Below are 20,391 nucleotides of genomic sequence, written 5' to 3'. Positions count from 1 at the left end.
GAAAGGTTAACTTTGATATAGGAATTAGTAACTATATTGTGGTTTTCTTAAAATTATTGTGATTTTTTTGATTCTCTGTAAAAATGATTATTCAGAGTTTCAGAAATGTATTAAAATAATGATATAAATTTCTTGAACCTAGAATCTAGTCTTGCTTATTTTATGATTTAACACATTCACTAGACACTTAATTCAGTAGTTATAGGTATATGCCTACCATGCTTAATACACTTACAACTCTTTCTCTGACAGTTAATGGACTATTACCTTCAGTCTTTCAAGTTCAGCTTTAGGAACCAGTCCTTCAGTGATTTATGTTTGAGGTAGCACATTGATGTCAACCATGATCCTTTTTTTTTAAAATTTAAATTTAACTATTTTACATTTAAATTAAAATTAATTTTAGCTGCAAATATAAATATATAGGCTACTTTTAGTTTTATTTGAATTTCCACTCATTATCTTAAAAAATTGCTTTGAATCAAAACATTTTTGCATCAAAAGCTCACAAATCTTCCTAAATCTTACAAATAAAAAAATACAATGTCTTATTACTATTATTATTTTGAGCTAATTGATTTGATCTCTGGCTAGGGATTTGGGATTTGTTAGGAGAAAACAGATTGTATTCTAGTCAAATGGTGGTTTCTATACTTTTATTGAGTTGTAAATGTGAAAGCTACATGCTGAATGCTTAAGATGAACATCAATTTTGATCTCTGAGAGTAAACACTATAGAAGATTGCTGGCTACACAGATACTAGAAATGAAAATTGAGCTGGAAAAGTTAAGATACTTCCAGGTTGAATTAACCTTCATGGTCTCATGCAGTTAGTAAGCAGAGAAAGCCAGAAACAAAATTGTTTGCACATTATGAAGGGTTGTCTGTCTGATAAGCTAAGGTATATGACAGTGTACAACACCCCTAGGACACGTGAAAGGTCTTCTGATGTGTATGATAATTCTAATGTAATTGTAATCATTTTCTAATCTGGTGTTGTAAATGTTCTCTCTTAGGGTGAATTCCAAATGCTATGTTTCAAGTTTGCTGGAAATATGGAATTATGATGCAGATGTCATTAGAAATTTAACTGAAACTGATATAAAACTAAAACTTTGGAGCACACCTGTAAGGTAACAGACTGTTACTTTTATACATATGCCATTGAGATCTATAAATACTCTTGTTAGGTAACAGATTGTTACTTTTATAAACTTATTCCATTGAGATGTATACGTACAATTGTTTAGGTTAAATATATATACCATTGAGATCTATCAACTTCGAGTTAGTGTTTAAAGTTTAAAAAAATGATCAACCCCTTGCTAAGGCCATAGTGACAATTAATTGATTTCACACCATTTCTGAATTTTTTTTTAGTAACTCTTTAATGTGACACTTTAGGATTAATAGACACTAAGCCTCTTCACTACTTGCTCCATCAAAATAGTTGTAATGTTATAGACATGAAATGCTGCTCTCCTCATTAATCTTCAGACTCGAAGACAAACCTTATATTATTTCCTGTTGTTTTTTTTTTTGTTGTCTTTTTATACACATATAATGTTTGAAATTTAGCTTTTGCTTTAAATTTAGTGTTTTTTTTTAGAAACATTTAGCAATAACAAAATAAACTTGACTGAATAGTACTTTGGTATTTGCATTCTACATCAGATACTAATGATTGACCTCTAGGTAAATATCACTTTTGTGCTGCTAAAGCTATCACTAAAACAATTCTCTTGTAGCCCAGTCACTGGAACAAATGTGCAGACTTTGTTGGGAGGAAAGATCAAAATGGACTCGAATGGAAATGTTGTGTTTGCAGAAGCAACTGAAATCATGTGGATCATGGAGAAGCAAGAAGATGTAGGACTCTTTCTAATGGTCATCTTTTTTTGTTTGTTGCTTGTTTCTGTTTGAACTAAATAGGGACAGTGTAGATCAAATTAAAATAAAAAAATTATTCTTTTATTTTTAGACCAGCACTGCCCTAGACTTTGAAAAGGCCATGATAGATATGGCTCTAAAGGGGATACGTGGAATCAATAAAACTTATGTTTATGCTACTAGGAGGTAAAAAACAGTTTGTATTTAATAAACATAAAGTCATTTAGTAATATCACCCGTTAAGTCAATCCAAAACTTTCACATTAATACAACTAGCTTCTCAGTGTTACCAATCCTAATGTCAAAGAATAACACTAAAGCTGAAGTTGAAAATAAAAACAAAAATCATACTAATGAAATGAAAATAAATGTTAAAAAAAAAAATGATTTGAATAATTAACAGCAAAGTGAATGAGATACATATAAATGACATATTTCAATCTTAGGTACATAATTTGTTTATTTCTGTTGGTTCAACAAAGTAGTGCATGCTGAAATAAAATGTGTATCCTATTTCTGTTCTCTATAGTTTTGATGATGAAGGCTATGGGGTGATCAATCAAGACATTAAACTTCTGGCCATGGGGTTTATCATTGTGTTTGCATTTGTTCTACTTTCTCTAGGGAAGTTTGATCTTCTCAGACAAAAAGTAAGTGTCTCAATGACCATTGTATCATTTGTTTTGTATGAAAGTTGTGTAGGTTGCTAAACACTTTGGGGGGGGGGGGGAATTAATTGATGTAGTGAAAGAAATGTTTCAAAGTTTTTTTTCCTTCTGTTTCTAGGTGTATGTGTCACTTGTTGGAATGTACTGTATTGGCTTAGCTATCTTGGTGTCATATGGTCTGTCTACAGCATTAGATGTCATCTACAACCCTATATTGTCTATGTTGCCATTTTTATTGCTAGGTATATTAATGTAAATAAACCCTATAAAATTAAGATTAATCTGTAAAGAAGATAGTCTAACAAAGCAAAAACTAGGCCTTCATAATTACTTTTATCTATTTTTCCTGTATGTATTTTATTAGAAGCAGCATTTATTATTTTATCATTTTTCATAATATTCTGCAATTAAAATTTTCCAAAAAGTCTTAGTGTTGAGCCAAAGTTCAATGTCTAAAAGAGGAGATAAGCTCTTTAACATTCACTTTATAACTTTTCATCTGTGATACTCAGGAGTTGGAGTTGATGATATGTTTGTCATTATGGAAACATGGAAAAATCTGAGCCCTGAAGAGCAGAAGTTAGATATTCCACACAAATTAGGTGTGACACTTAGTCATGCTGGAGTATCTGTAACAGTCACATCTGTTACAGACATTATTGCTTTTGGTATTGGAGCTTCTACAGTAAGTAATCTTATCCATTACAATATAAGACTACTCTCTTATATTACAAACTTCTTTTATTAAAAAATATTTAATAAATGTTTTAGTGAAAGACAATTAAAACATTTCAAAAAACTATTAATTCTTTTAATTTCAGGCAATTCCAGCCTTAAGTTCATTCTGCATTTATGCTTCCATTGGTATACTGGCCCTATTTCTGCTGGTAGCAACAGTATTTGCATCCTCTTTAGCACTAGATGAGAGGAGACTTCAGTCAGGACGAGATGCCTGTCTTTGTTGCTACAAACACAAGCAGCCTTATACATTCAATAAATGCAGTAGCGACAAATCATTTCTACAAATCGTGTTTGCGAATTATTATGGGCCTTTTCTTTTGAAATTACCTGTAAAGGTATTGATTTTTAGACTGTGTATTGAATTATTAATGAACCTGTTGTTTTTTTGTTAGATTAACTACTTTTGAGGAATAGTTGTTTGCCTTATAGAAAAAAAAATTAAATCTCTTCTGTTGTATTTAGCAATATTTCTTCTCTCTAATCATTTCTTTTAATGTAAAGTCTTATAGTTGTTTGAAAAAGATTACTATCTTGAATATAACTTAGTTTCTTTTGTGAATTTGATAAAAATAGCAATCTTTTATAGGAATGTTTCTAGACATAGTCTTTAAAAAAAACTATTGCTTTTATTTTATTTGTTTGTGCTCATATCTGAAAGTTTTGTCTCTCTGTTATTTGTTTGTGCTCATATCTGAAAGTTTTGTCTCTCTGTTATTTGTTTGTGCTCATATCTGAAAGTTTTGTCTCTCTGTTGTGCAGGTATTAGTTATCATATTCACATTAGCCATGGCTGGCTTGGGAATATGGCGCGCAATACATTTACGTCAAGACTTTGACCTGACCAACTACTTACCAAGTGATTCCTATGCCTATGCCTATGATCATATAAAAAAAGAATACTTTGACAGACAGGGAATGGAGACAAGAGTTTACTGTGGTATTTGTACATTTATTTATATAGATGTTAAAACTAGAGCTCTCACTGACTGACAGATCATTAATTCTTCTGCTTATACACTTAAAAATAATTGCAATGTGTGTGTGTGGGCTATATATTCAGACAACAAAGTTAAAATATGTGTGGGGCTTTCAACTCTGGGAAGGGACATTACTCTCAAAATGTTCCATGGGAGGAAATGACATAGGCCAAACAAAGTGCATGTGTAAAGGCAGGATTAATTGTGACTTTCATCATCCCAGTGGCGCTACAGCCCATGGAGGGCTCTGGCCTGCTTTAACACATCCTTCCATTCAGATCTCTCCTGGGCCTTTCGTCTCCACGCCCTAACCCCAAGCTGCTTCAGATCTGCTTCCACGAATTGTGACTTTATGCTATGTATAACATTTCCTTTTTTTTTTTTCAACCTAAGTTTTAAAAATAATTTGGAGAAAAAACAAAATATAAAAAAAAAAAAAACGCCCACCAAAGCTTATATTCACCATTCATTTGCTACCATATCTCTTTATATTACAAGGTTTATCTTCCATTTTCCTATTTTAAACAAAATTAATATTTTAATTAATTATGACTAACGGATTAACTAATTGGTTAATTTTTAAAATTGATTCATGGTTTGTCAGCAACAATGATTATGGGCACGACATGGCCTAAATTGTGCTGATGTGCCAAAAACTCAAAACTCCAATGCATATAAGAATCCACCAACACAGACAGACATGAGAGAGTCATTTTGAAAAAATATTTAACTTAAAATTATTCATAATTAAACATTTAAAAACGTCTCTCTAGTTTCAAATAGCTGATTTCTGTCTGCTTTGAAAAGAAATAATGTTTTAAAATTTACTTGTAGAAAAAGTCTAAAGCTAAGCAATTAAAAAATTCATTCTCTTAAACTTGACAGGAGGACTGAACTATTTCAGAATGCAGGATGTTTTACAAAATATGTTGGAACGAATATCAAATAGCAGCTACATTCAAACTGGTTCTGTCAACTCTTGGTTTACTGCATTTCAAATGTATCTTCCTTTATCAGGTTCATGTCATTATATGTCACTTATAGGTATTAGGTATTGCTTAGGCTTAGTTTACAAACCCACTAGATTAAATCAAGGGATAAAAAGAAGAAAGGAAGTGACTCTCTATAAAAACATGATTCTTTTCATTAGTCTGAGAACAGAATAAAGTGAACATGCTTTCTATATTTGTGAACACATTTTAAATCTACTTTCTCTTCCCCTACTACACCTCAGGTACAGATGTAACAAGTGAGGAAGTGTTCAATGCTCAACTATTTCAATTTATGCATTCCTTGTATGGACAAAGATTTGCACCATTTGTTCAGTTTAATTCCTCCAGCTTGCCTGTTTCTGTCAAAGTAAGTCTAACAAGAGTTGAATGACTTCTGTTCTTCTCTACTGATAACTTGTGAGTGCTACACTGTCTTGTTTACTGACTGAATGACCTCCAGAATGAACTCTGATTTGATTTCAGGCTAGCTACTTCACCATGACTCATTCCTTGCAAATTGATTCTCAACATGATGTCATAGCTATGGACAAATTGAGAGAGATCATTGACACAGCAGGTCTGCCTCAGTTTCATGGAGCTCATCTACCCAAGTATATGTGTTTTGCTTATTCAAGGGAATATATGACATGTGAAACCAATAAGGTAATAGCCAATGTTTACCCAGAAAGCTTTTCTTTTTGTTTTCAAAACATAATGGCTGATGTTTTATTACTTTTAGTATGGGAAAGTACAGCAGCAGTTATTACCATTCAGCATTTCTTTGCCTTATAGTGTTTGTTAAATTAATATATTAGTTCATTTTATGGAAGGTTTTTAAGGAACTATAACAGAAGTGTTTCTCAAACTTTGTATCAAGTATCCTTTAAATATTTACTGACCATTTTAAAAGTACATTCCTTCTGTTCCTGCTCCCCACCAGGTCTTTCACTAATACTCACTTTTTAAAAATTACCAACATTTCTTTTGTGCATCATCTGCTGAGTACCTTTAGGAGAATATGTACTACAGATTGAGAATAATTTAGCTACAACATTAACCAATATGTACTACAGGCTGAGTTTAGCTACAACATTAACCAATATGTACTACAGATTGAGAATAGTTTAGCTACAACATTAATCAATATGTACTACAGGTTGAGAATAGTTTAGCTACAACATTAACCAAAATGTACTGCAGGTTGAGTTTAGCTACAACATTAATCAATATGTACTACAGGCTGAGTTTAGCTACAACATTAACCAATATGTACTACAGATTGAGAATAGTTTAGCTACATTAACCAATATGTACTACAGGCTGAGTTTAGCTACAACATTAACCAATATGTATTACAGATTGAGAATAGTTTAGCTACATTAACTAATATGTACTACAGATTGAGAATAGTTTAGCTACAACATTAACCAATATGTACTACAGGCTGAGCTTAGCTGCAACATTGACCAATATATACTAAGTTAATATTGTTTCAATCTTTTTCTCAATAAAAGGTATTGCTGTCTGAATTGTACCGTAACTTGGGTCTATCTGCTGCATGTGTTTTTGCTGTGACTGTTATATTAATAGCCAACCTTTGGACTTCACTTTTGGTATTTGTGTGTGTTTTGTTTACAATGGTAAGTAGGAACATTAGAGTTGTCAAGTTTAAATTTATAATTTCAGACACGACTCAATAAATGAGTGTTAAAATATTTTTTAATTTGCCAAAATTAATGCCAAAAATTGTAAAAGTTGCTGACCCCCAAAAATGTCAATTATTTGACATTTCTAGACAATAAAGACACTTTGTCTTGATTTTTAAAGGGAAGTAAGTAAATGTATATCATTTAAATCTTTGAGATAACTTATGTTGTTTTTAAAGTCTCCTTTTTTTTCACATTATTTTAATAAAACATAATTAAGTATTTTGTTAATCTCTGGTCAGCAGTGTAACAACGTCAAGACCAATTTTAATTAGCTTTGATTCCTTTTTCTTTATCCTAGTTTATTTAGATTCATATATTAAAAACAATCAAAGTATACAAAAATGCTTTCCAAACATTTAACATTTCATTCCAGATGAAGAACGATTTAAAGTCCTAGTTGCACACAAAATTATGTTGACCCCACCCCCTTCTATGTCAACGGTCTTACAAAGGAATAAAATAATTGCATTGAATGCTTTATATTTACTTTTCATTCTAGGTAGATGTTTGTGGCATTTTGGAAGTTTGGGGAATCAAAATAGATACAGCTTCCAGTATTCTCTTGACACTATCAGTCGGACTTGCTGTAGATTACTCAGCTCATATTGGACATACTTTTATGACTATTGGAAGCAACAGAAACAGTAATGCAATTAGTTTTTAATTCTCTACTTGAACATTAGTCTATCATTCTAAACTACACTGCCATATAGTGATCTTTTAAAAGTAATTTAATTTTCTATAGGCTTTAGATGCTTCATTGAGCAGTTTTGTGTTTTGCATAAAAAAAATATTAATGGATTGTTAATATAAAAATCTCAATGGCACCTATTCAGCCCTCAGTTCTGCTTCCTTTTACCATCAGTACCAATGTAAACTTTATTTTGTTCAACAGGCCATTCAATGTTAACATTTTATTTACATAATACAGATAATGAATTCATTACATAAGTTCTATGACTTGCTCAGTATTTTCAGGGCAATAAAAACTATATTAGCATAGACCAGCTTAGGCGCCAACTTGCCTTAGCTGAGAGCACCTGATTGCATGAGGCCTCAGAACCAGACAGCTGGAGATCACTCACAAAGGCAGTGGGATACATATTTGAGACCAAAAGAAAATCTGCTGCTGAGTACAGATGCAGATGATGAAAAGAAAATCTCAATTGATCACCGGCAGACAATGGTTATGTTTGCCATGGATGTGGCAAAATATGTAGATCACAGCTGGGGCTGCGTAGCCATGGGAAATACTGCATTCCTCATTTATCTTTAGACTCCAAGACAAGCCTTATTATTGGTGTAGATAGCTGACAAGAGCACTGTAAAAAATATCCTTCTGGGGAATATTTCAAGCAGCTTTACATAAAAAAGAAATATGATGATGACAAAATTGGCCTACCTATCCTTCCCCTCTGCTCATAGGGAAAGTGTTAGACTGTATAATATAGATGACCTTGATGTAAATAAATCTAAGCTAGAAATGTTTCAAACTAATGTGTTCAAATAAAGGCATAGCGTCACCTTTGAACTGTTGGGTAATTTGGGGGAGATAATACTGCTGTCCAAAATAAGGTTGTGACACTTGATTAAGAAGTACTGTATTTATCATGGTAAAGATCATTTTTCTTCATTTTCATTGTTAATCGTGTTAAACATCTTAAATATTTGACAGAACTGTTATTAAGTGAACTTTTTAATGATCACTGTTTCGGGTATGATTTTTAATTGTGAAAAAATGTTATCAGGACATGCATAATCAGGATCAATCAGGATATACATAATCAGGATCAATCAGGACATGCATAATCAGGATCAATCAGGATATACATAATCAGGATCAATCAGGACATGCATAATCAGGATCAATCAGGATATACATAATCAGGATCAATCAGGACATGCATAATCAGGATTTGTCAAGACATCCATAATCAGGACTCGTCAGGACATGCATAATCAGGATATTCTTAATGTACCAAACATCTATCAGTTGGAGAGCAAACCTTGTTTAAAAAGGCTAAATGAGGCACATGCTTTCCAATTTTCACATCAGTCATACTTTGGATCATAGCAAAAGTAGACAAAATAATGAGTGCAAATTGTAGCCCCCAAAAAAACAACAACTTAAGAATGTGTATGAAAGAATGTGCATCAAAGAATGTGTATCAAAGAATGTGTATCAAAGATTGTGTATCAAAGAATGTGTATGAAAGAAATCTTAGTCCTTGTTTGTGTCCTCTATTAGAAAATACAACCATTTGTTTTTATTGTTTTAATGTCAAACTTGTAAATTGTGTACTTTGGTTTCTAGACAGGGCACTTATGTCTCTCAAAGCAATTGGTCCAGCTGTTTTCAATGGCGGCTTAAGTACATTCCTTGCCTTTGTCCTTTTAGCCAACAGTGCCAGCTTTGGATTTCAAATGTTTTTTAAGGTAAGACAAACAAAAACAAAGGGCACAATAACTTTCACCTCTTATTAGCTTACACTTTGATACTTAATGATACAATGTTGACTGACTTTTTGTTTTTTCTTTCATTATAACATTTGGAAAACAAGTTTTATATCAGTCAAAACATCTATGAGATGAACCATGGTTGATCTACCACTGAGGGGACAAAAGTCAATTAGTCCAAAATTTAAAAGTAAAGTTTAACTTTCAGACCTTGCGATCTATAGGGCAGATGATGTTAAGTTTCTTCTGTTTCTTTGGCTGACAGTCATGTCACCAGCACAACAACCAATCGCCTTTACTTTCCCCAACTAAAGTCAGGAATCCATTAGAGTTGGGTGGAATCAGAGGTGCCCTAAAAATCCCAAAATTCAAAATCCCAGTCTGCACTGAGATTTGAACCCAGGACCCCAGGTTCAGAAGCCAAACCAATTTTATAAATGTTTTATACAATTTTGACATCATGCACAATCCGAATAAACTTGAAAGTACAATACCAGGCAGTAATATAACAATGAAGAAATACATGTGAAAAATTCAGCTAGAACCAAGGAAACAAACAGAATCTGGATTTATTCTGTTTTCCCTATTAGTATTGTCAAAATTTTATTCTTTCAAAATTTCATTTTTAATAAATTAGCTTTCTATTGAATTTTCTTTTCAATGTCTCAACTAGTTGATGACCTAGTAATAGTAAAAAGTCCCCTTTCAGACCTTGCAATCTATAGGCCAGATGATGTAAAGGTCATATGTTACTATGGCCCCTATTAATGAGGGTGTATGTGGCCAGCATAACGACCAATCGCTTTTACTTACCCCAACTTTAGAGTCAGGTACCCTTTACAGCTGGGTGGACTCAGAGGCACCCAACAATCCCAAGATTGAAAACCACAGCCTTCACCAGAGTTTGAACCAGGGAACCCCAGTTCAGAAGCCAAGCGCTTTATCAATCAGCCACCATGACGTCTATTTTTACCTATGAAATGTTTAAAATGACACAAATAGAAAAAAAAAAGACTTCTTGTTCAGTTTGTTAAGACAAATTTATTTAAAAGTTTAACATAAATGACTAGGCCTATAAAAGTTTGTTATTTGAATAATCAACTGGGATGTTAAGATATTTTTAATTGTCTAGACTAAACAAATCCCAGTGTGGACAGAGGCAATGCTTCTTGTTTGACAGTGTCACTTGTTCAATTTGGGGATGATCATATACCAAGGGATGAGGCACTTTTCAGACATCATCTACTGGTTTCTGAAATATGTGGCTAGAGAATTCTCATTTTGACCCATGTAGATGCATTTGAAACACAAAGGAAATCTACCATAAAAAAAAAAAGTTGGTGAATAGAAAACAACAGCTCATCCCTGGCACACAACAGTTTTCTCTGCATCAGCTATGTAGCTTAGTCTTTACTAGTCTTAATGCCTTATTCCTATTTGCAGGTTATTATTCAATGTATGGTTTGTGAGTCTACTTGGTAAGGTGTCTACAAGATTGTCTAACACACACATTCTTTTATGTCTGGTTTGTGTCTGACTTGGTAAGGTGTCTACAAGATTGTCTAACACACACATTCTTTTATGTATGGTTTGTGTCTGACTTGGTAAGGTGTCTACAAGTTTGTGAGTCTGACTTGGTAAGGTGTCTACAAGATTGTCTAACACACACATTCTTTTATGTCTGGTTTGTGTCTGACTTGGTAAGGTGTCTACAAGTTTGTCTAACACACACATTCTTTTATGTATGGTTTGTGTCTGACTTGGTAAGGTGTCTACAAGATTGTCTAACACACACATTCTTTTATGTATGGTTTGTGTCTGACTTGGTAAGGTGTCTACAAGTTTGTGAGTCTGACTTGGTAAGGTGTCTACAAGATTGTCTAACACACACATTCTTTTATGTCTGGTTTGTGTCTGACTTGGTAAGGTGTCTACAAGTTTGTCTAACACACACATTCTTTTATGTATGGTTTGTGTCTGACTTGGTAAGGTGTCTACAAGTTTGTGAGTCTGACTTGGTAAGGTGTCTACAAGTTTGTGAGTCTGACTTGGTAAGGTGTCTACAAGTTTGTGAGTCTGACTTGGTAAAGTCTAACACACACATTCTTTTCACCACCTGTTTTGTTTTTAATCTCAGGTAAAAAAAAAGGATTTAGATTGCTAAGCATGATGTACTTGTTCTGCAGTCATTTCTTTCTCTTCCAATAGGTATTTTCAGCTGTGGTAATATTTGGGCTCTACCATGGTTTGGTCTTCTTGCCTGTAATATTGAGCCTAGTTGGTTCTAGCCCCTACCTGCAAGCCAAGGATGTACCCACCGACAGGACAATGGATTGTGATGAAGAAGCCACCAACACAATTTTAGTTAATGATCATGCTGCAGTGACTAAGAATAACATTGAATTGATTCATGCAGATTTTAGTAACAGTCGTATGTAGCAGTTTAGAATGACATGGTTCTCTTGAAATAGTCTTAGCATGCACAAATTATAGGTGCACCTAGTGTCTCATGGAACAGACCTAACTAGATTGACATGATTTCTTATAACTAGTGAATTACATTTGGCTCTATAGTTCTAGTTTAATTAGGCTATAAGCCATACTTGTGCTTAATGAGTTCTGCAGCCATCAAATGTGATATCAGTTTATGCTTTCTACCCTGCGCTCCTTTGAATTATATTGTTCTTTAAGTGGACAGAAGCATTGTACTATTAATTCTGGTAACTTTGGCTATTTACACCACATTTATTTCCTATGATTGTTTAAATCATAGTTTTTGTTTTCATGAAACAGTATTCACAATTGATTTAGTCAGTGAATGGAAACATTTTTTTAGATTGCCTTTGAAATATTTATTTCTTCTATATCAAAACTGAATATTAAGTTTAACTCCTGGGAAGGAATGGAGTTGGGCTCAAATGTATATAAGTCATTCAAGATATAGTCATGTTGAATTCTTTTTGAATAATGTTTTTCTTAACAGCTTTATATGATTGTTGATTGGTACATTTTATTTACACAACAAACATGGCAATGTACTTATTTTTGTAATAACGATATTAGTCTTGTCACTAAATTAGATGTTAAATAACATTCAACAAAATATATTCATTTATAATTGTTTTGTCTACATTACACTCGCATTGGTTTAATTTAAATCTTCATTGGAGTCATTAGTGTTTATTGTTTACTTAGAAGTGTTTTACTTGTCAATAGAAACACAGCCTGGAGAGCATCCCTACACTTTCTGAACAAAGTCAACCTCCAGTGTTCAGTAATAAATTGTCATGTTCATAGTTTAGGGTTGGTCTCCACTTATGTCGTTTATTACATTTTGGATGTACAGTCACAACATGAATTAATGTACTATTGTTGTCATCCATTTTTTTTTTAAGTGGAAACAGTTTTAGATTCTCAAGACATTTACTTTTTTGTTGTTTTCAATGTGATGTTCAGTTGATGTGGTTCACCCTTTGTGCTATACTCATATTGTTCATTTATTTTTTTGATAAATGATCTCATTATATATACATAAAGTTGGTTTCATATCTGTGTGTGTGTGACTTACATTTATTTATGTTGCCAGAGCTTTCGAATATTTGGTTTAACTATGTTTAACATTATGCAATCTTTGATACGGTTTTGACCAATGTCATAGGAAGCAGACTACGGATGAGATGTAGATGTTTAGCGATACATTACTAGTTCATTTGAGTTTTTGTACATTATTATTTTAAATCTTCTGACTTTTGACTATTTTATTTTGCATTGATTATTTAGTTATATCCACCTGCTCTTTAGTATCTTAATTATGAAATTTCAAGACATTTAAATTCTGTAGAAATTCCAAACAGAGTCCTACTTGATATGCTAGTGAAAATCATGTTGATCAATGAAAACATTTGCTGCAGATTCTTCTGTAATTTGAGAACATCAAGAACATTGCTTTTACTTAGTATCTACACTCATTAATTGATGAGATCTTGACATTCATAAGCTTGTACTCATTATACACTTTGCTTGATCATTTTATACTCAATGTTTTACAATTCTTTAGGTTCATTTTTGAATGAGAATAATAAATAATAAATAATGTTTTTTCAAGGAAAAAAAACTATTTTAAAGATAAATGGCTTCGATTTTTGTAGGGACCATAACTTTTAACATTACAGATGTTTCTTTCATATTCTATTTGTTATGTCCCTTATCTCTACAATGCATTATTAAGACAACATTTAGATCTAAATGCTATAGAATCCATTTCTTTGGTCTACTATATTTTTTTCAAAACATCTTAAATGAATAAAAGACCAGTGGTCTGTATAGTTGTATTGATTCATACTATTAATGCTTTAAATAAATAAATCTTGCAGAATGATCATAAATTAATCTTGACTCCATTAACATTTCTTTAATGTTGTATTGTTTAACAAATTCTAGAAATACTTTTCCAAATGAACTTGAAAGAAAGAATCACAATTGTTTGTTACTATCTTTATGTTTATTTGCCAGAACTGGATCCATTCGTCTTGAGAGGGATGGGGGAGGCTAATGAATTCATAGAGATGAAAACACAGAAATGTTCAATACATTTTGAGTGTTAATAGAATGACCAGAGGGAATGGGTTAAAGTAGAGCCAACATTACTAAAAGTTAATAGTCATTGCAAACTAGTACCAGACCAAGCAAAAAACATCTTGTTCTATTAGTTAGCCACTTCGTTACTTCAATATATTCAGTGATCTTAGACATAGACCACAACACATATAGTCAACATTTGAAGTGGCTACAGATTTTTAGTGATCTTCTTAAATATAGCCCACCACACAAACACTTTGCTCACACCATGTGATGAATGATTGTTTTTGTTCTATCCACACATCCTTTTTAATCACATTAGTTCCTAGCTTTAGCCCAATAAGTATCACACCACAAAAATGACAGTATTCCCCTTCAAAATTACTCAACTCTTAACAAATGTGCTGAATTTGAATGAGAAGCTAAAATCTACATTTGTAAAAAAAAGGAAACAACATAATTGCCCATAAAGTATTCAAGGAGATCTACACTTCACCAAGAAATGACAATCTAAGTTTAAATCAAATCTAAAAACAATCAGTTTTGCTCTAAGCTAAAACAGTGCTAAAAAAAAAACAATTCAACAGTTGACAGGTTATGTATACAGAGAGAAAGATAATCATTTTTTAAAATGAATTGTATATTTCATCATTGCGGTACATTGTAATACTACCATAAGTATCACTCTGTTTTTAAAATGTATACATCTTTCAGATGGAAACAAATAAATACAGAATAAATTATGGCTTGTTTCTTTTCATCTTAGATTTTTTTTTTTGCATGACAAGAAGATACTTTAGAATTATCATTGTAAACTAATCTCTAAAAAAATAAAATGAAAGTAAGAAAAAAAAAGAATTTTATAACAAGTTACAATTAGATTATTTCATCATGAAACATTTCTTTTTAATCATCATAGCATAGCTAAAGTCAATCAAATCTTGCTGGTTATAGACTTGCTAAAATCAATAAAATCTTGCTGGCTTTAGTTAGACCATATGTTGTCTACTTTGTGAGACAATAAACACAACCACATTTATTACTGCATTAAATTACATTGACTAATTTAAAAAAAAAGGAAAACAAGTTATAAAGCAGCTTTAATATTCACACAGGTCATTTCTTTTTACATGAAAATGGCAATTGTAATTGAAGCAGATGCAATGACATTTAAAATAGATAGTTGTCATATGAGTTATGTACCCTGTTCAAACCCTCTTGACAGCTTCCCTAACTCAAAATAAACCATATCTAGAACTTGGTCATCTTGACTGGATCACTAAGAAAGTCAGTCTGTAGAGATGACAAAAAAAAAAAGCTTTCATTGTCAGGATTTAAGGTCTGTACAGACATTTATGATGCTATTCTTCCTGGGTCGAGAGATTTATTGCTAGCATCCAATGTGCAGACATTTATTTGCATTAAAGTTTATTGTAGTTACATACTAGCAAATAAATTGAAAGTTATTTAAAGTATTAATTTAGTTTCTTCAAAATTGTGTATCCTCTTTTTATTTTAAAGCATCAGAAAAAAACATGAAAAAACAAAAACTAGAAAATAATATTAGCTGACTTAAAATTTAACAGTCAAAGAATGTTGCTTAGGGGAATCAAATATCCATACTATTTGAAAATAACATATAAAAAATAATGAAAGTAGCAGCTCGTTCATCAGACTTGAGATATAATTACACTAAAACTAATCATAGCCATAATTCCCTGATAACAAACAATTAGATCAGAATTGCAGGTTTGACAAAAATATTCTGTTTATGTTTTAAAGCATTTAAAAAGATATCTGTAAGCATCAGAGAAGACATAAATGGTTAAGTTTTATTTTTTAATGAGAACTCAAGAATTAAAAAAAACATTTATGGGAATTTATAGACGTACCATCAAAGTATGGTAAAAAAATAATTGCAATCCTATCAAGTGCTGTTTTTAACAATTGATCTTTAAAAAGATAAGCCAATTTTAAATCATGGAAAATTTAAAATATAACCAGATGAAATATAAATAAATAAAAAAGAAATCTTTGAAAACATTGTCTAAGAAAGTCATGAATAAAAGAGGTCATTGCAAAGAATTGAAACATTTCAACATTTATTATGTTGTCAACAAGTTCAAAAAATTGATATTGCAATCACTTTCTGAGATCATGCTGGAGTTATTTACAAATACTTAACAAGAGTAGTGATAACATATGGAGATACCATATGATAACACGAGGGGATACCATGTGATAACACAAGAGGATACTATGTGATAACACAAGAGGATACCATGTGATAACTCAAGGGGATAGCATCAGATAACACAAAAGAATACCATTGATTAAACAGTGATACCATAAGGGACATCTTGTGAAAATAAGTGATACCACATTATAACATATGATAATACCGAGTGTGAGCTTTGTCATGGAGCTATCAGTTTGTACAGAGTTACCTTGCATGCATAAAGTAGCACCAAAGTTCATATTAAGGGCTACTTTGTTTTTCATTATCACAACATTCCAAAAAAAATTGGAGTCAAACAATGAAGCTCTTCAGTTGTTGATGGCTGGAACATACTCTGTGAAAGTCCTTGATCAAAATTATCCTCCAAGATACATTTGAGAGGTTGCATTAAAGAAGCTTGTTTAGACAATGAGAGTTTATACAAGGAGTGCCTTTTAATCAGAATCTGACCAGGAGGAATGAAGAGGTTTGGCTGCATACATCACCACTACAACACAAGGCTACACAATAGAGTTTGAGCAATTTATTATAATTCTGTTTCAGTTCTTGACATTGAACTTCTATTTTTACACAAACACATTTTTTTAGTTTATTTTTAAACATAAAATGATTATAAGAAAGCTCTAAGACAATTTAAATTAAAAAAAAAAAAGTGCAATGTCATGGTTTAGTATTAGATGCCTTTGCAGCAGAGCTTAAAAATTGTTTAGTAATTAAACAAATGATTGCAAAATTGATTGAGAATCACAACACAATAAATGAATTCATTAAACACTATTTGTTTACTCCAAACAATCTTTTGTAAATTAAAACTCTAATACTCAGAACAATTTTCTAGAGTTTGCTCTAGACTTCTTTGTTTATAAATTTTCAATCCATGAAAGTTTTAGTCTGTTCTTTTACTGTTTTTGTTAATCATCTAATCTAGAGCTCAAGTCAATAGCTCAAAACTTGATAAGAATATTGTCTTATTGTTTACGATGAATGAGATATCATACTAATAGGTGTAAGCCTTCTCACACCACCAAACAGATTTGAATCAAGTGTGTTTTAAGCTAAATAGAAATCGTACTCATAACTTTTAAATATGGAACGACAATGAAACTTTGACTTTGTTGACATGTTGCAGGGAACTTTAAGCATTGACCAACTTGTATAAATTTAGGCAGCATTAAGTTTAATGGCTTAGAGTGAAGTAATGTTTAGTTAATCTACATTAAATATGAGAACAAAATATGATCACTATTGTGAGATAAAGTTAGTTAAAGTTAAAAAGAGTTTATAGTTACACTTTTTCTTGTAACTTTAAGTTATCATTTGTAAAAAGTTAACTAGTAAGTTAAACTAGGAATAGAAACTATTATTGTCTGAAAACTAATTGGAACTTTTCAGTCTTACTCATTAACTGTGTAAAATACCAACTAGTTATCCTAAAACAACAACATATCCTTAATAAATAAATAAATAGGTTAAGATATGGATGCAAACAAGTGTTACACTAATGACTGTGGCAAGATAGATGACTAACTGGCAGCAATAAGTGACTGCTGGACAATTTACAATTATATGTTATAATAGTTTCTGGATGTGAACTGCCAGCTCTAGAGCAACTTCTTTTGACCATTGACTTCTTATTGAATAATGGGTAATGAGAAAATGAATTGAAAAAAATAAATTGTAAGTTACAAAAAATATGGCTATAAATGTTTTTACAAGTACCTCACATCACATTTTTGACTTGCCAGCTAAACATTTTGTTGAACAGTGTAATGATTTTAAAAAAAATTGTCTTGAATTTTGATGACCTAATTGTAAGAGTTTAGTTTCAATAAATAAAATAAATGTGTAGCTCACATCATTAATGACTTTTCTTCAATGGTAAATATACACATATGAATGAAGATGCAATAGACAATAATAAAACATAATAATATCAATAGCAATTATTTTGCTTACGTTGATAATATCATCATGATGTTAGCAAAGACAATAACAAAACCTGCTACATAAAATATACTTTTCAATTGTATAATCTTTAAAATGGATACAAACATTAAGAACAAAAAACAATGGATGATAAAAAAAAATGAGTTATAGGTGGTAATTATTGCTGTTTTACATGGTAATACAGACCCTTTGTTTTCCAAAACAAAGATATATCAGAACTATCATATTTAACATTTCTCGTTATCAACTCAAAACAAAAAATGAGGAAAGTTAGTCCTGATAAACACAAACTATTTCTGGTATTCAATAATTTTTATTGTAGTTTATTTCTGTTGTTCTTATATTATTTTTTAATGAAATATTTATGATTTTTTTTTTAGGAATTAGGAAAACACAAACTTTTAAAATTATTTTTGGAGATGACACTTTTCTATTGATAATCTAGTCCTAATTATTCAAGAAGAATACAGTATATTAAGGATAGAATAAGTTTAATATAGCTTAACTATCATTAATTAGAAAAGATTTATATAAATTTGTGTTTTCTTCCAAAATACACAGACCTTACTTCAAAAAAGAAGATGATACATCCTAAGTGTGTCCTTAGGTCAATCTAGTCATGAATGTTCATCAATGACTTAAACCTTAGGTCAATCTAGTCATGAATGTTCATCAATGACTTAAACCTTAGGTCAATCTAGTCATGAATGTTCATCAATGACTTAAACCTTAGGTCAATCTAGTCATGAATGTTCATCAATGACTTAAACCTTAGGTCAATCTAGTCATGAATGTTCATCAATGACTTAAACTCTGCAAAGTTTTTGTTTTTCCTGGCTGATTCAGGCAACCAATTCCATGCTCTAGAGAAGAAGGAGCATTTGTACAAATAAAGCTAAGTTTCATTAGTTGTATACAATTTATATAAATTTAATAAAGTTAAACTTAAAGGAGCCAGAGTTTCTTAAAAGATTTTTATATTAATATTTATTGGTGGCATTTTATACAAATAAGCTTGATGACTAGAAAACAAAAATGCATAATTTAATGTTGGACATTTTAGCTGAGAGTTTTCCAGTTGCAAAGTGTGGAGGTGACCTTGAGAAGGGGAGAACACTCAGTGGGTTAAACAAATGTACAACACACAGTTTTATTTCGTTGTATGAGCAAATTGTTAGTACAAAATTGCATTATTTAGGGTTGGAGGAAAAAATCTATATGTTTAATTGTATTTAGCAAAAAAAAAAATCTTTCTCATTGACTAATAAATTCTTTTACAACAAGATAAAAATTATAATAATTGGATAGCTTTGCACTATAATTAAATAAAACATATTTGGTTCAAATATCTTTGAGTCTTAAACAAAATATTTGGAGTTCAGTCACTGGACAATAGCCTTACGGCCCTCACATTCAATGCCATCAACCTTTGGCAACATTGATTGTAAAAAAACTAAACCTTACTAGACCAGACAAACCATTTATGAAATTCATAATAATAATAATGTCTATATTGCATTTGTTTCTGTTTTTTTTCCACATAAATAACATCACACAATTAGTTAACTAGATAATACTAAAAGTAAACTATTTACATATCTTGCTAATACAGCTTGAATTCAATTTTTTACACACCATCCACACTTTCACTTTATTTAAAATATCACAGAAATGTTGTGTAATTAGTTCACTAGAAGGACAAAAGTTTGTTGAGTCAGTCAAAGCATTTGTTTGGCTTGATTACAGACATGTACAGCATGTTAAAAGCCGCCAGTAAGAATCATAAAATTCAGCTAGTTTTTTTTGTGAAGTATAGCCGACTATTCCACTGCAGTTTTCTTACTATTAGAGTTTGAGACAGGATCTAAGTGGCCATTTGAAGATTCAGTTGAAGCAGGTGTAGTTTCCAGGTGAGTACAATTTGCTTCCTGATTGGCTGCAGGTACTCTGATCACAGATTGTTCACTCTCTGCACTACTGTGACTCTCTACTTCTTCTTCCACATGAAAGTGAAATTTCTCCTCCTCCTCTGTCTTAGTGCTACAGAAGCTGGAGGACGGCGAGATGGGAATGGATGCATGGTACCAGTCCCTGTTGTCTTCTAATGTATCTAAAATCTCTTGAGCATCTGGATAGACAAGATCTGCCCAGGTCTCCCACAAAGGATGAACAATGTAGTCAATAAACCCAAC

General features: G+C 31.6%; 2 protein-coding genes across 22 annotated transcripts in view; one reads left to right on the top strand and one right to left on the bottom strand.

The window, feature by feature from the left end:
- Positions 1-13,820, top strand: part of LOC106059248 (NPC1-like intracellular cholesterol transporter 1) — a 23,285-nt gene extending 9,465 nt beyond the window's left edge. For 6 of the 7 annotated variants that reach the window (XM_013216817.2, XM_056029200.1, XM_056029199.1 and 3 more), the window contains 16 exons: positions 253-323; positions 1,018-1,134; positions 1,750-1,870; positions 1,983-2,077; positions 2,421-2,541; positions 2,678-2,801; positions 3,072-3,244; positions 3,381-3,635; positions 4,060-4,237; positions 5,163-5,294; positions 5,512-5,636; positions 5,753-5,932; positions 6,784-6,909; positions 7,478-7,622; positions 9,293-9,414; positions 11,644-13,820. In XM_013216817.2, coding sequence (XP_013072271.2) covers positions 253-323; positions 1,018-1,134; positions 1,750-1,870; positions 1,983-2,077; positions 2,421-2,541; positions 2,678-2,801; positions 3,072-3,244; positions 3,381-3,635; positions 4,060-4,237; positions 5,163-5,294; positions 5,512-5,636; positions 5,753-5,932; positions 6,784-6,909; positions 7,478-7,622; positions 9,293-9,414; positions 11,644-11,874 — 2,316 coding nt within the window. In that variant the 3' untranslated portion in view covers positions 11,875-13,820. The remainder of the gene's footprint in view (positions 1-252; positions 324-1,017; positions 1,135-1,749; positions 1,871-1,982; positions 2,078-2,420; positions 2,542-2,677; positions 2,802-3,071; positions 3,245-3,380; positions 3,636-4,059; positions 4,238-5,162; positions 5,295-5,511; positions 5,637-5,752; positions 5,933-6,783; positions 6,910-7,477; positions 7,623-9,292; positions 9,415-11,643) is intronic. The other variant, XM_013216819.2, reaches the window with a different exon arrangement.
- The window catches only part of LOC106059246 (cAMP-specific 3',5'-cyclic phosphodiesterase 4C-like), a 295,596-nt gene continuing 286,846 nt past the window's right edge, over positions 11,642-20,391 (bottom strand). For all 15 annotated transcript variants that reach the window (XM_056029187.1, XM_056029188.1, XM_056029189.1 and 12 more), the window contains one exon: positions 11,642-20,391. In XM_056029187.1, coding sequence (XP_055885162.1) covers positions 20,020-20,391 — 372 coding nt within the window. In that variant the 3' untranslated portion in view covers positions 11,642-20,019.

The sequence above is a fragment of the Biomphalaria glabrata genome, chromosome 5 (assembly GCF_947242115.1).
Source record: "Biomphalaria glabrata chromosome 5, xgBioGlab47.1, whole genome shotgun sequence".
NCBI classification, from domain to species: Eukaryota; Metazoa; Mollusca; class Gastropoda; family Planorbidae; genus Biomphalaria; species Biomphalaria glabrata.
This window is presented reverse-complemented; position numbering and strand designations above follow the sequence as displayed.